General features: G+C 40.1%; 1 protein-coding gene across 2 annotated transcripts in view; it reads left to right on the forward strand.

Moving 5' to 3' along the window:
- phf21b (PHD finger protein 21B) overlaps positions 1 to 14704 on the forward strand; it is a 57456-nt gene that overhangs the window by 26919 nt on the left and 15833 nt on the right. For both annotated transcript variants that reach the window (XR_013798755.1, XM_079622213.1), the window contains exon 2: positions 4237 to 4455. Coding sequence is in view for 1 of the 2 variants with exons in the window: in XM_079622213.1 (XP_079478339.1) it covers positions 4237 to 4455 (219 nt within the window). In the remaining variant the exon portion in view is untranslated. The remainder of the gene's footprint in view (positions 1 to 4236; positions 4456 to 14704) is intronic.

Below are 14704 nucleotides of genomic sequence, written 5' to 3' on the forward strand. Positions count from 1 at the left end.
TCTGTTGGCCAATCTGGGGCCATTTTGACCAAAACACTGGGGTCTTAATCCTGAAGGTCTTTACACAGAACCCATTGACGCCAGAGGGGCACGAGGAGACATTAGAAGATCAGAGTTTGCAGATTTTTGAGCACAGTTGGTTGATGTTGTTGACAGGAATCATGATGCTGTCAAAGAGAAGTGTTAAAATGACTGGCTGAAAAGGCTTCCGATATCCGAGAGCTTCCCCCCCCCCCACCCCCCCGTTCCATTCATCAGGCACAATGAAACCGGAAGCTCAGTGTTGACACGAGACACGTGGCGGGTTTGTTCAGCCCGAGGCGAGAGAGGTCCGAGCGGTTCATTACAGCGCTGTAAAAGTCTTTAATGTGTGTTTGTGTCAGACCATCAACACACTGCTGAGCTGAGCATTCTGGGAAATAACCCTCGTTTCTGAAATGTCACACATGCGTGTCAATCACCTCGCTGTGTGGATGAATATCAACGTCAGTTTTAAATATTAGGTCAAACATGGTAAACAAATTTAACGGATGGCTTGAGACTCTAACTAACCTCCTGCAGATTTGCCTTCAGGAAGTGATGTCGCTCATACGACTGATAAAGTCGACCATTAGCGTGACAGTAGCTCAGCTGTTCTCAGAAATAGTGAAATGAACTGCTTTAAAAAAATATATGTTGCAGTGTAGCGTGGCAAATTTGTACATTGTTTTCCAAACTATCATATGGAGTTATACCATATACCCGTCTCCATAACAGCGTGATGAATATGATCTTCAACCAGATGGAATGGAGAATACTCTGAATGTTTTGATCCAATCTGACTTCTGACCTGTAATGCTGCCTGCATCTCATAATCATACACTGGTCGTTCATTGGCCAGAGGAGAACTGCCCCCCCCCCCCCCCCAGTGAATCAGTTTGTTTAAATGGTTCATTTACATTTACTACCGTTTCCAAAAATGACGTCTTTGTAGCATTAATTTGATAGGAGTATTTATTGGAATCATTTTACAACATGATAAAGTTTAATTTATAAGCAGCAATTGCTAAAAAACAGATCATCTCATGATAAAGCTATGATTTTTCTACCAAGATTACCCATGTTGCCTCGCTCTGGTTTGGGGGTGGGTCGGTTCATACGGTGACCTTTGAAACAATCATGAGTGTCTTAAGGTGAACGGGGCAGCAGTGGAAGGTTGTGTCCAGATGCCGGTTGTGAGGTTTCCTGTGGATAACATTGATCCTTAGAAACAATAGAGCTCGAAACATGCATTGTGTGGGAATTAATGAATAACATACGAATGATCTCCCTATTCACACCACAGTGGTGAGCATGTGCAGTGGTTTTAAATGGCTTTTGCTTCGCCGGCTCTAGATTGGGGTTAAATTACCGCTCATTCCCACAGATTTACTGTCGTAAATAAGAGTTTTTTGGTGAATGCTTAACTTTAGATAATTTTGTCCAGCAATAATGAGAAACACAAAGCTGGTCAAAGGTAATAGTGAGCAATTTTGAGTGCAAATAACTTTACCTTTAGTTCTGACTGCGACCTGGGTGAAATCTCAATGGCGAATCTAATGCAGTCAATGCAAACATAAACCCGCAAAGCCAATGTGATTCTCCAGAGTCATAAACCGAAGCAGCATTATGAATATATGCATCTGTCTGTCAGGGTTTATTGGCTGTAGATGCTCACATGTGAAGAACATATTGAAAACGCTCCTTTACAGATAGATGTGCTTCTGAATATGAAAGACCAGTCTCTCTCTTTCTCTTGCTCCCTTCCCCCCTCACAGTCTTCAGAAAACCATAAAAGCCGTTCAGAAATGAGAACAGGCCGTTGGAATGGAATATGAAATATTCAAAGCGCTTGTAGTGTGAACTGCTGATCGGAGCGGGGAAAGAGAAAACCTCTGTGTGTGGAATTATTAGCCACACTTTTACGTGCACCATCAGACTCTAGAAACCCAGTGCCAAAGTGGATTTTTGTCTTTTCAAATTTCCAGTCAAAATATTTAACCCTCTTCGGTAATTTTTTTAAATATATTTTCTTTTTTTGTTGTTGATTTTTTTTTTTACTTCATTGGAATGGTACGAAACTTGGTAAAGGTTTTGGCACTTGCTATGTGAACACACACAAAAAAAATCATGGACATGATTCGAAAAGGTAAAATGGTCCTGTAAAGATTAGTCACACTTGTGCTGCTCGCGGTCAAAAATGAGCGCATTGGAAATTAATGGGAACTAATGGGAAAATGTATGAAAACTTTGGTACTGCAGCCAAACAAAATCTCACTGAAAGCTCATTTTTTGAGATATCAAGCTCAAATTTGGAAAACAACTTCCTTAGATTTATGGCTTTGATTTTCTTTCAGTTTTAGAGTAAGACGTGAAAATATATATTTCATTTAAAAATTGAAAACAGTATTTTTGTTAATTTTTCATAACAAAACACGTCAAATTTGTACTTTTTTTAAGTTGACTAAACTTTTTTCACTTCAACAATAATCTGCCAAGTATCGTCTTTGAAAAGAGATCAAACTTAAGTCTGCGCTCTAAAGCAAGATTTATGACAGTTTAAGTTGTAAATTAAATTTTCAGGTCTATGCTCAAAAAGTGAAGAAATGGATTATAAATACAGCATACATATAATTTTGTATAAAAAAATCCCCTAAATATACCAAATATGGTCCCACTTTATATTAAGTGGCCCTAATACCTGTGAACTTACATGTTAACTACATGTGTACATAGTATGTAACTACAGTGTAAGTACACATTGGTACATAGTATCTACAACTGTATTATTAGTGTAACTACACGTATGTAACAACCCACGTAATGGTATGTGTAAGTACAAATGTGTAACAGGACATTTGTAACAACACTTTTTTCAGTGTAACAGGAATTATGTAACTACATTTTGTAACAACATGTAGCCTATTTGTTGTTCCACTTCCACATGCAGTCTTAGATACTGCAGTTACCAGTTGTGTACTCAACAATTACCTTAACAATTACACTTTATATTAAGTGGACAGTTCCTGAGGAGTTACCATGTAACACTGGTATCACAAGGTGAAACTTTAGTTGTAATTCAACATTAGTCCTGCCAGTCATAAATACATGTATTCCAACTGGTAACTGCAGTATCTAAAACTGCATGTGGAAGTGGAACAACAAATAGGCTACATATTGTTGTTACAAAATGTAGTTACATAATTACTGTTACACATGTGTACTTACTGAAGTGAAAAATTTTTGTTACCAATGTCCTGTTACACATTTGTACTTACACATACCATTCTGAGGGTTGTTACATATGTGTAGTTACGCAAATGTTACAGCTGTAGATAATATGTACTAATGTGTACTTACACTGTAGTTACATACTATGTACACATGTAGTTACCATGTAAGTTCACAGGTATTAGGGCCACTTAATATAAAGTGGGACCCTATTTGGTGTGGTTGTTTTCCAAGAAATCCTGAAAACCCCTTAAAACAATATATATTTCATTGAGAAGAAAAGCTGCTTGAAATAGACTTGTCAGAGAATTTAACTAAGAATTTAACATATTTAAACTAATTCATTCTAACCATTTTTTGATGTTTATGTATAAAAAATGCCCAAAACTTCCGGACAGATTCTTTAAAATGAGTCTTAATATCTTATTCAATTCTCAATTTAAATGTCATTTTAGCTTGTTTTATATTTTTATTGGAAAACAACAAAAAATACCTATTAATTATTACATATTTGTTGCAGTGTACACAAGTCTACGACCCACACACATGAAAGTGAACGCTGCTCTACTTTCTGCTTTTAAAGACTGTTTGATCATCTCCTGTATTATTTCCCACGGTAAATGAGAGGAAATGGAAGAAGACTTTGAACAGCCAATAAACACACAGACATTAAAGTGCACTCTTAAATCTGAGTCCCTGAACTTGAGCTGACGCAAGAGCACGAACAAGTATCAAAGCAGCCCTCGCGCTCGCTTTATTATGTGCGAGCTTCTGCGTGCTGGAAATTGGGGAAATACTTAGATTATTCATGATAATTAGCATGCGTGTGTACACAACTGACATGAAGCGTGCTGGTTCAAAAGGAAAACTCTGGAGACAAATGCCCATGCAAGATCTAGCATTAAGGTTTTAATCCAGCGCAGGGGTCTGAAGGTTATCGGTGGTTTGAGGGTTAATGACCTGCTGTTTGTGTGTTTTGTGCGACAGAAGCTCGCTGTCAGAAGTTGTCCTGTGGGGACGGCCGCTAAACCCCTCGCCCTCATCAAGCCGCCCAGCCAGAGCATCGCCATCTCCGTGGTGCCAGCAAAGACTCCCGTTTCCATGGTGACAGCACACATTAACGGACAAAAAGCGTTGAGTTCTGAGACGCTTCCGACGTCCCCCATCAACCTCCAAACACCCGCCGTACACATCAACCGCTCACAGGTACAGCAACACAACTACACTACACACACACAACACAAACATCAGCCGCTCACAGGTACAACTACACTACACACACATCAACCGCTCACAGGTACAGCAACACAACTACACTACACACACATCAACCGCTCACAGGTACAGCAACACAACTACACTACACACACACAACACAAACATCAGCCGCTCACAGGTACAACTACACTGCACACACATCAACCGCTCACAGGTACAGCAACACAACTACACTACACACACATCAACCGCTCACAGGTACAGCAACACAACTACAATACACACACACAACACAAACATCAGCCGCTCACAAGTACAATTACACTACACACACACAACACAAACATCAGCCGCTCACAGGTACAACTACACTACACTACACACACACAACACAAACATCAGCCGCTCACAGGTACAACTATACTACACACACACACACACACACACACACACAACACAAACATCAGCCGCTCACAGGTACAGCAACACAACTACACTACACACACATCAACCGCTCACAGGTACAGCAACACAACTACACTACACACACATCAACCGCTCACAGGTACAGCAACACAACTACAATACACACACACAACACAAACATCAGCCGCTCACAAGTACAATTACACTACACACACACACAACACAAACATCAGCCGCTCACAGGTACAACTACACTACACACACACAACACAAACATCAGCCACTCACAGGTACAACTATACTACACACACACACACACACAACACAAACATCAGCCACTCACAGGTACAACTACACAACTACACTACACAAACATCAGCCGCTCACAGGTACAACTATACTAAACGCACACACACACACACACAACACAAACATCAGCCGCTCACAGGTACAACTACACTACACAAACATCAGCCCCTCACAGGTACAACTATACTACACACACACACACACACACACACACACACACACAACACAAACATCAGCCGCTCACAGGTACAACTACACTACACAAACATCAGCCGCTCACAGGTACAACTATACTACACACACACACACACACACAACACAAACATCAGCCGCTCACAGGTACAACTATACTACACACACACACACACACACAACACAAACATCAGCCGCTCACAGGTACAACTACACTACACACACACAACACAAACATCAGCCGCTCACAGGTACAACTACACTACACACACACAACACAAACATCAGCCCCTCACAGGTACAACTATACTACACACACACACACACACACACACACACACACACACACACACACACAACACAAACATCAGCCGCTCACAGGTACAACTACACTACACAAACATCAGCCGCTCACAGGTACAACTATACTACACACACACACACACACACACACACACAACACAAACATCAGCCGCTCACAGGTACAACTATACTACACACACACACACACACAACACAAACATCAGCCGCTCACAGGTACAACTACACTACACACACACAACACAAACATCAGCCGCTCACAGGTACAACTACACTACACACACACAACACAAACATCAGCCACACACAGGTACAACTACACTACACTACACAAACATCAGCCACTCACAGGTACAACTACACAACTACACTACACAAACATTAGCCGCTCACAGGTACAACTACACTACACTACACTACACAAACATCAGCCACTCACAGGTACAACTACACAACTACACTACACTACACTACACAAACATCAGCCACTCACAGGTACAACTACACAACTACACTACACAAACATCAGCCGCTCACAGGTACAACTACACAACTACACTACACTACACAAACATCAGCCACTCACAGGTACAACTACACTACACAAACATCAGCCGCTCACAGGTACAACTACACAACTACACTACACTACACAAACATCAGCCACTCACAGGTACAACTACACTACACTACACAAACATCAGCCACTCACAGGTACAACTACACTACACTACACAAACATCAGCCACTCACAGGTACAACTACACTACACTACACTACACAAACATCAGCCACTCACAGGTACAACTACACAACTACACTACACTACACTACACAAACATCAGCCACTCACAGGTACAACTACACAACTACACTACACAAACATCAGCCGCTCACAGGTACAACTACACTACACTACACAAACATCAGCCACTCACAGGTACAACTACACAACTACACTACACAAACATCAGCCGCTCACAGGTACAACTACACTACACAACTACACTACACAAACATCAGCCGCTCACAGGTACAACTACACTACACAACTACACTACACAAACATCAGCCGCTCACAGGTACAACTACACTACACAACTACACTACACAAACATCAGCCACTCACAGGTACAACTACACTACACTACACAAACAAAAATAAAGGGAAAAAAATAATCAAACTACAAGCAACAGCACAAATTAATACAATAGAGCAAAGATACTAATAAAATAAACAGCGTTTTTCAGGTTTTTCAAGGAGGTCTAACTAGTTTCAATATATAAAATAACATTGCATATTATACTGTATAAATGAAAGATGAATCCCCTATTAAAGTTACAAAAGCAATTCAATCAAGAGCAGTGAGTGATTTCCTTGTCTTATGTTGTTTGATTAACATTAAACACAGACAGCAGGAATATTAGGCTGCTGTCCCTTTAAGACATACTGCACAGATTCAGTACACTGATGCTGTAAGCTACACATGCGTTGTCTTTCTCGAATCTATAAGTTCACTTAAAGGACAAGTTCGGCATTTTACACTTAAAGCCCTGTTTTCAGATTGTTTCTGATGAAATAGAACAGTGAAATTTGGACACATGCTGCTGGCCTGAGAATTTTCGGTTTCTGTGGTAGCACCCCCCCCCCCCACCTCCACAATGGCTGCATAGGTGCACTGGAACAATCCTTCCTAAAACGCATTACACTTTCGTTTACAAAGACGTGAACGTGCTACCACAGAAACCGAAAATTCTCTCGGGCCAGCAGCATGTGTCCAAATTTCAATCTTAACCGTTCTATTTCATCAGAAACGATCTGAAAACAGGGCTTTAAGTGTAAAATACCGAACTTGTCCTTTAAGGCATAACAGACTAGCCTATGTCTGCTCATCAAGACGGACATGTTGACATAACTTTTGTGTGAATTTGTCCGTTCTAGTGCAATACTTCAAAGAGAATATTTGCGTGCTGTCTAAGACGTGCGCGCGCTTCAGATGTGCACACACACACTTTGCACAGCCCGCGTGCGTTCTCTTTCACGTTTTGCTCTTGAATGTTTAAATTGGCATGGCTTTAATGAGTTTAGGGGTCTCGCTATGATCACTCGGGTGATGACCGCGTAAATGACTGGCCATGTTCCAGCATACGGCACTCGCATTGAACAAAGTTTACAAAGAGTGCCCGTTTTGTTCGTGTTTTTTGATTATCGGTGTTGTAAAGTATTATTGGGGAGCCTGCATGTAGAGGTCTGCACTCCCACGGGAGTCCCGCGGGACCCGCGGGTCGCGACGCAAAACAGTGCGGCGCGGGACAAATTTTGAAAGGTCATTGCGGGAGCGGGCGGGATGATGGAGGTGCACTTGCGGGTGCGGGCGGGAGGGATGATACGCTGCACTCCCGCAAATTAAATATGAGTGTAAAGTAAAATATATAAATGATTAAAGTAGCGTACATAATTTGTAGTTGTGAGGGAGATTCTGTTTGGCAGCAATAAAAACGTTTTAAACAGCCTAAACTTGTGGATGTTGTCGTTTGGGGTAGGGCGGGGCCTAATCTCACGCACACTTGTTTAAAGACAATTCCTTCCCGGCAGGCGTCAAGTTCAAAATAGACAGTATGGACGATGTGTTCCAGCCTCCAGCGCACCGTCCGGACGGGCTTTCAGCATTTGTGGTCGCATAGCAAAGACGCAGTGTGCTGAAGCCCTCATCAGTAAACAACCTACTTTTCCTTCATGGTTAGCCTTCAAAGAACCCGATAGCCTAAGGAGCAGCTGCTTGATTTACCTTTATTTTGATAATTTTCATTTAGACATACTGGTAGCGACCTGCTGAGTTTTTGTTTTGTTTTTTATTAATATTATTATTATTATTATTAAAAGGTAGGCCCAGGCTATTTTCAGTTTAACAGCACTGAGGCTCAAAGCCCAAATCGTTTTAATTTTATTTAGCCTATAATGTGACCAGAACATTATCTAATTTATAATTACCCTATATATATATATATATAAGATAGATAATAATATTACCTAATCGAATTGATTTTATATTTTTTGTTTTTGGTTACTGTTAGCCTATTGTGAATATTATGCTATTCGTAATATGGGACCGTTTCGTGTTTTGTGATCACATTTTAAATGTTTAACTGGTCTGTGATATAGTCTATAGTCTAGGCTAGATAAGAATGATCCGTTTTACAAATGCTCCTATGTGTAGGCCATACCTAAGGCTGTTATTTTTTTATTTATTTAATTTAATTTAATTTAGGCTGTTTTTGTGTTACACGTGAATTAAGCCTATTGGAATTTGGGCCGATTTATGTTTATCTTTATTGTTACGGAGGCCTATTTCTTGTTTTGTAGCTAATGTATGGTTGAACCTATGGCTTAGCAATTAATATGTTACCAAGTATTGGTAAGGAATTGTGCGCACGCATTTTTTTCCAAGACCTTTCGTGAGACAGAAAGTGAACATCCATCCTGCCGGCCATCTTGCGGGAATTTGCGGGCGGGAGCGGGACATAATATCACAGATGCGGGCGGGAGCGGGACTAAAAATGACAAATCTTTGCGGGAGTGGGCGGGAGCGGGACTGAACACTGCGGGAGCGGGCGGGAGCGGGACTGAAAATTGTGTCCCGCGCAGGTCTCTACCTGCATGTGCATCCATCGACGGAAACATACATTAGAGGATCTGACTGTTGTACACGGTTATTTATTTTCAACAAACCATATTATAGATGCGGCATCAGATTTGAGATCAACCTCGGTGCAAGTGCGTCCCGAAGCGTGTGTGGAGAACGGCGCAGTTGGATTTTTTACTAAGAACCGTTACACTCCTACTACACAAAGGGCGCTTTCACACTAGCACTTTTGGTGCGCACCCGGGTTCGTATGATGTCAGAGTTCGGTTCATTTGGATGATGTGAACGCTGTCTTCCGTACTCGAGTCAGCTTAAAACGGGTGGTCTGGGGTACGGTTCATGTGAACTACAGTACGGTTCGCTGCTGATATGAACGCAATCGTGGAAGAGAACCGCTATTGATGACGTATAATATTATTTTACATTTGATCAAAGTCAAAACTAAACAGAAGTAAACATCAAAAAGTACATCAGTATTACACCACACACACCACTCGTGTTTTTTTGAAGCTGTTGCGTGTCTTTAAAAAGACGGTTGCTAACAAGTGTTTAAATGGGACTACAGAGGCTGTAGAGGAGATTAAATCTCGCCGAACAAGTAAACTCAGTCGCTTTACAGCCTCGTTTTGCTTATAATTCTGCTCTTATAGTCTAGTCTAACTCAAACGTTCTTGGTAAGTGTTTTTAGATAAAAACTGAAAGAGTTGTCGGAAGATTAGTGGTGGTGACATTGAATTTGTGGGACCTATTGCATGTCTTTAGCTTTTTACTTCCAACAAGTGCATTTAGGCTTCAAAATTCATAAAAGTTGTGTTCACCTGCGACAATTATCTTGATGGACAAAATGTGCAAGTATCATAAACTTGTGTTGATCACAGAGCTTGTTTTTAGCGATAATCCAAAAGCCTATGGGGAAATCCTATTGGGTTTTTGTTGAGGGAACCAGTGATGCAAACAGCCGGCTGGCCTTCAAAGTGACATACAGTACCTCCACCACTCTATTCAGCCACCAAACCTTAACAAAAATACAAAAATAATCTCTCCACAAACTTCTGCAAACAAAAAAACCCAATGTTTAGTAACAATTGTAGGACTGTATGGTATATTGATCTTCTCTAGGTCACAGTACTGTCTTGCCTTTTGAGGCCAACAAAACATTGAAAATATGTTTGTCCACGAACATAAAAAAACATTCAGTGTGTTATTGGCTCAGAAATTGTACAACACTCGGCACACAAGGTACAACAGGATTGCGACTGCACTTTTGCTGGCCACACCGCTATTGTACCTGTGTTGATTTGTACCATCGCTCATCCAACAAATCACTGAAAATAAACTGTCCACAAACTTCTGCTATCAAAACAGTATTTTCATTGTTCAAGCTGAACAGGTATGCTATTCCAACATATTGTATAGTCCCTAGTTTGTTGTTTAGATCAAATGAAAAATACTGTCTACTGGTTTGGAGAGTGTCCCAATGCAGGTCTTCATAAATAATAGCAAAGACCTTCCCAACAGAAAAGACTCTTCATTCGCATGAGTAGTCACCCCCTCCACCGCTTCTTTCACTTGTCCTCCCCCTTCTCTCCCTTCCCCCTCCTTCAGACTGGGACGCTGGGATTGTTTTACTGCCTTTTATGGCTGTATTGTTTGGTAGAGTGAAGCTGTTTTCAGCTCTCCCAGCTGCCCACTGATTCAAACCCCTAAAACACCCATCGCACTAGAGAAGGAGAACCAATCACTGGCTTTTTGTTTCGTTGATGAATGCGGGAGGGGGGGGGAGAGATCTCAGACCACCTGGCCAGTCATTTGGAACTGGATAATAAGTGGATTGTGGTCCGGTGTGGATGCACATATTAAAAGCTTCATTTCAGCACACATGCACCATATGAAGCAACTTCACAAGCTACACTGAACTGGCAAGGATAATTGTAGTTTGTAGGGTTGTATTACAAGAATTTAGCCAAAACTATATCAAAGTTTGCATGATTGGACTTGTGCATCGCCAGTGGACAGCAAAGGTCAGGACTGTTGCGTGTTTTCATGTCCACTCCTGACATTAATTAAAAATCACTTTTTGATCATAATTGTTGAGATTTTTTTGGAACATATTCACTTTTTCATTGTGAAATAAGTACAAGTAAAATTACAAGTACATTTTAAATTATTATCTATTTAATAAAGAAAATCGATTTTTTTATTGTAACTTTAAATACCAGTGCTTGTTTGTTATAACATTCAAATTATATACAGTGTGTAGAATTGGATGGTAACATGCTGGGAATGTAAACAAAAAATCATCGCTTGAGCGCTTTGAACAAATATTGATTTTAAATGTTAGAAAGCTCAGAATAATATAGCTTGTCGGAAATAACAAGTATTTAATGGTAAAAGCATATTGTATACTGCAAAATTAATTGCAAAACAATGTAAAATATCTGTGCTTGAAATTTAGATCTATCAAATGATGTGTAGTTTGATGAAACAAGATGTAAACAGTTTAAGAAACTATAACATTTCAAACCATCATGTATCAACTTGAATGTTATAACTTTTTAATTATATATAGTTTTTTGAGATAAAACATGATTTTGACAGTAAAAAAAAGTACTGCAGGCTAAAGATTTTAAATGAATTATTAGGGATTTAGGGTATCTGATTGTCATATTCATTTGTAAAACAATGTAAGAATAATATCCATGTGTATTATTAAAATAGACATCAAATAATGCATGTATTTTCATTTGTCCAAATGAGATGAAAACTGTAAAAGGTTCCTCCAGTCTAGGAGACAACACACATTTCAACACCAGCAAACACAAAAGAGGAATATTCGGCAACAGATTGAGCTCAGAGATTGGGTTCATTATTCGCAGAGTCCATAAAAATGCTGACCAGCTGCATATCTTTCAGAAAGGCTGTTTTTCAGTGGGTTTATTTAAGTCCTCCCTCTGACCGTTCTTAGATGTCTTTACTTTTGCTAAGCGACACTCAAAAGCATCTCCGTGCGGTTTCCCAGTGATGTCAATGCATAACAAAAGAGTCTTATTTTAAGTTCTTCATGTTGGTTTCCAGAAATCAGTTGAATAGATTTAATTACCGTTGTTGAAACAAACAATTTTGTGACTAGAAAATGGCAAAACAAAAAAATGTCTTTGTTCATTTGTGTGCATGTATATTAGAGGCTTTTGAAGTCTGTCAGAGTAAGTGCTTAGATACAGCAGAGCATATGCATATGACCCTACCAATGAAATCTAGCCCTAAGTGTCTATGATGAAAGAGGAGAACTGCCCCCCCCCCCCATCACTGTAAAGCTGCTTTTGAAACATTCTGTCTTGTAAAAAGCGCTATAAAAATCAAGGTGAAAACAACTGCATCACACCCGTTATAATAAGCGACGGCCTACACTAAAAAACGGCCAGTACATCGCATCGCTTCGACACACCTTGAGTTGACGGATGCCCTGTTTTTGTTTCTACTTCCTAAGAATGTTTTCTTTGTATTTATGTGGTTTTAAAAAGAATTGTAAGCATATCACTAAGCTTTTGTTGAGTCAAACCACATGACATTTCACAACCTGAACTAACCTTGCTTCGTCATAAAGTCAAAATGATCTAATTGACCTTTTGCCACAGTCATGAGTCATGGATTGTAGACGTACAAGTTACGCGATTGAAAGAGTAAAAAGTAGAGCTAAGTGACTAAATCTCCTACAACAGCTTTCAGTGCTACGTATAATTGTGGATGAGAAAAAAACTAAACGCCGCAGACAAAGGTGACAAGTAATGGCTGTTAACATTAGCTTTCTGTATGTTTGTCTTATTGCAGTTTTCCATGTTCGTTGAGTAAACACACAGTTTACACAGCTTTTTAAAAATGGTGTGCTTCGTTTGTTATTACGATTATTATCAGCCAATCAACGTACACTCACGTCACTGCTAGTTCCTATTGTACCTTACTCTGAAGTAGGAGCTAATTTAGGAGCAAAACCACTGAAACCGATGTGGTATACATGCCAGACCAGTATGTGGCGCTGTAATTCTGCCATAGAGCTACACTAAACACGGAGAAGAAGACTTGGAGCATGCGCATAACCTTGCGCGCTGTATACGAACCCAACACGCTTGTCCATAATCACCTGTTGCTCATCGTAGTAGCGTAGGAGCAGAAGATTTTGCTTTAGTAAAGCTAATAGGCTCAGTAGCTTCTGCAGTACGAACACAAGCATATAGTCCGCCATTGTTGTTTCTGTTACGTGTGACGTAGCGGTGTGTGACTAATGCTGACACATGGTGTGATGACATCATTGTTTCACAAAATGTACGGATTGGCCGTCCACACGAAAACACAAGGTTGTCGTTTTCAGATTTATCCACTCTAAGACCCGATTTAAAAAAAATAGCGGTTTTAGGCTCACAAAACGCCGGATCCGTGTGGACGAAACAACAATACGATACAAATTTTGTACGTATACAGTTAAACGCGTCTTCGTGTGGACAGTTGGTAAATGTAGTGTATTTACTATACATTACCATTATGTAAAGTTCTTTGAGTACCAAGAAAAGTCCTATATAAATTTAACGAATTGAACAAATTATTAACTATTAAAACGTTCTTCTGGTGCGAAAGCCCCGTAAGGTTGGAGCTGAACTCAGAAGGTCAGTGGCCCTTGAGGGCCAGATATGCCCGTGAGGCCATGGGCATATATATATATATTTTTTTGCATGCATGCATCTGCTTGGCTTTGATTTGGAAGTCAGAACAAAACTGCTAAATTATGCTAATTTTAAATATTATGTCAAACTACTAAAGGTTTCTTTAAGACTCTTAATGAGGCCTTTTATGATTTGAAACAGTTGTTGTACTTAATGCCCCAAAATATGTTTTCAATCTTATGCCCCAAAAACTGGCACAAGGAATATTAAACAAGTTATTAATAGTACAAAAAGCATTGTTGTATTTCACTGGGTTGCTTTTCAGTTGTTTTTTCTATACAAACATGCGTTAGATTTACATTTACATTTATTCATTTAGCTGACGCTTTTATCCAAAGCGACTTACAATTGCTATATATCAGAGGTCGCACGCCTCTGGAGCAACTAGGGGTTAAGTGTCTCGCTCAGGGACACATTGGTGTCTCACAGTGGATTCGAACCCGGGTCTCTCACACCAAAGGCATGTGTCTTATCCATTGCGCCATCACCACCCCTGGCCATCTTTGACTTGTCACACATGAGCACCAAGATGTTGTCAAATTAAAAGTTCAAATTCCAAACGCGTCCCAAAACCCTGCCGCCTTCTCCATTCACCACTGTTAGTAAATGTTTTGACCAGGGGTGTAACAA

Source organism: Phoxinus phoxinus (assembly GCF_949152265.1).
Source record: "Phoxinus phoxinus genome assembly, chromosome: 9".
In the NCBI taxonomy this organism is placed as follows: domain Eukaryota; kingdom Metazoa; phylum Chordata; class Actinopteri; order Cypriniformes; family Leuciscidae; genus Phoxinus; species Phoxinus phoxinus.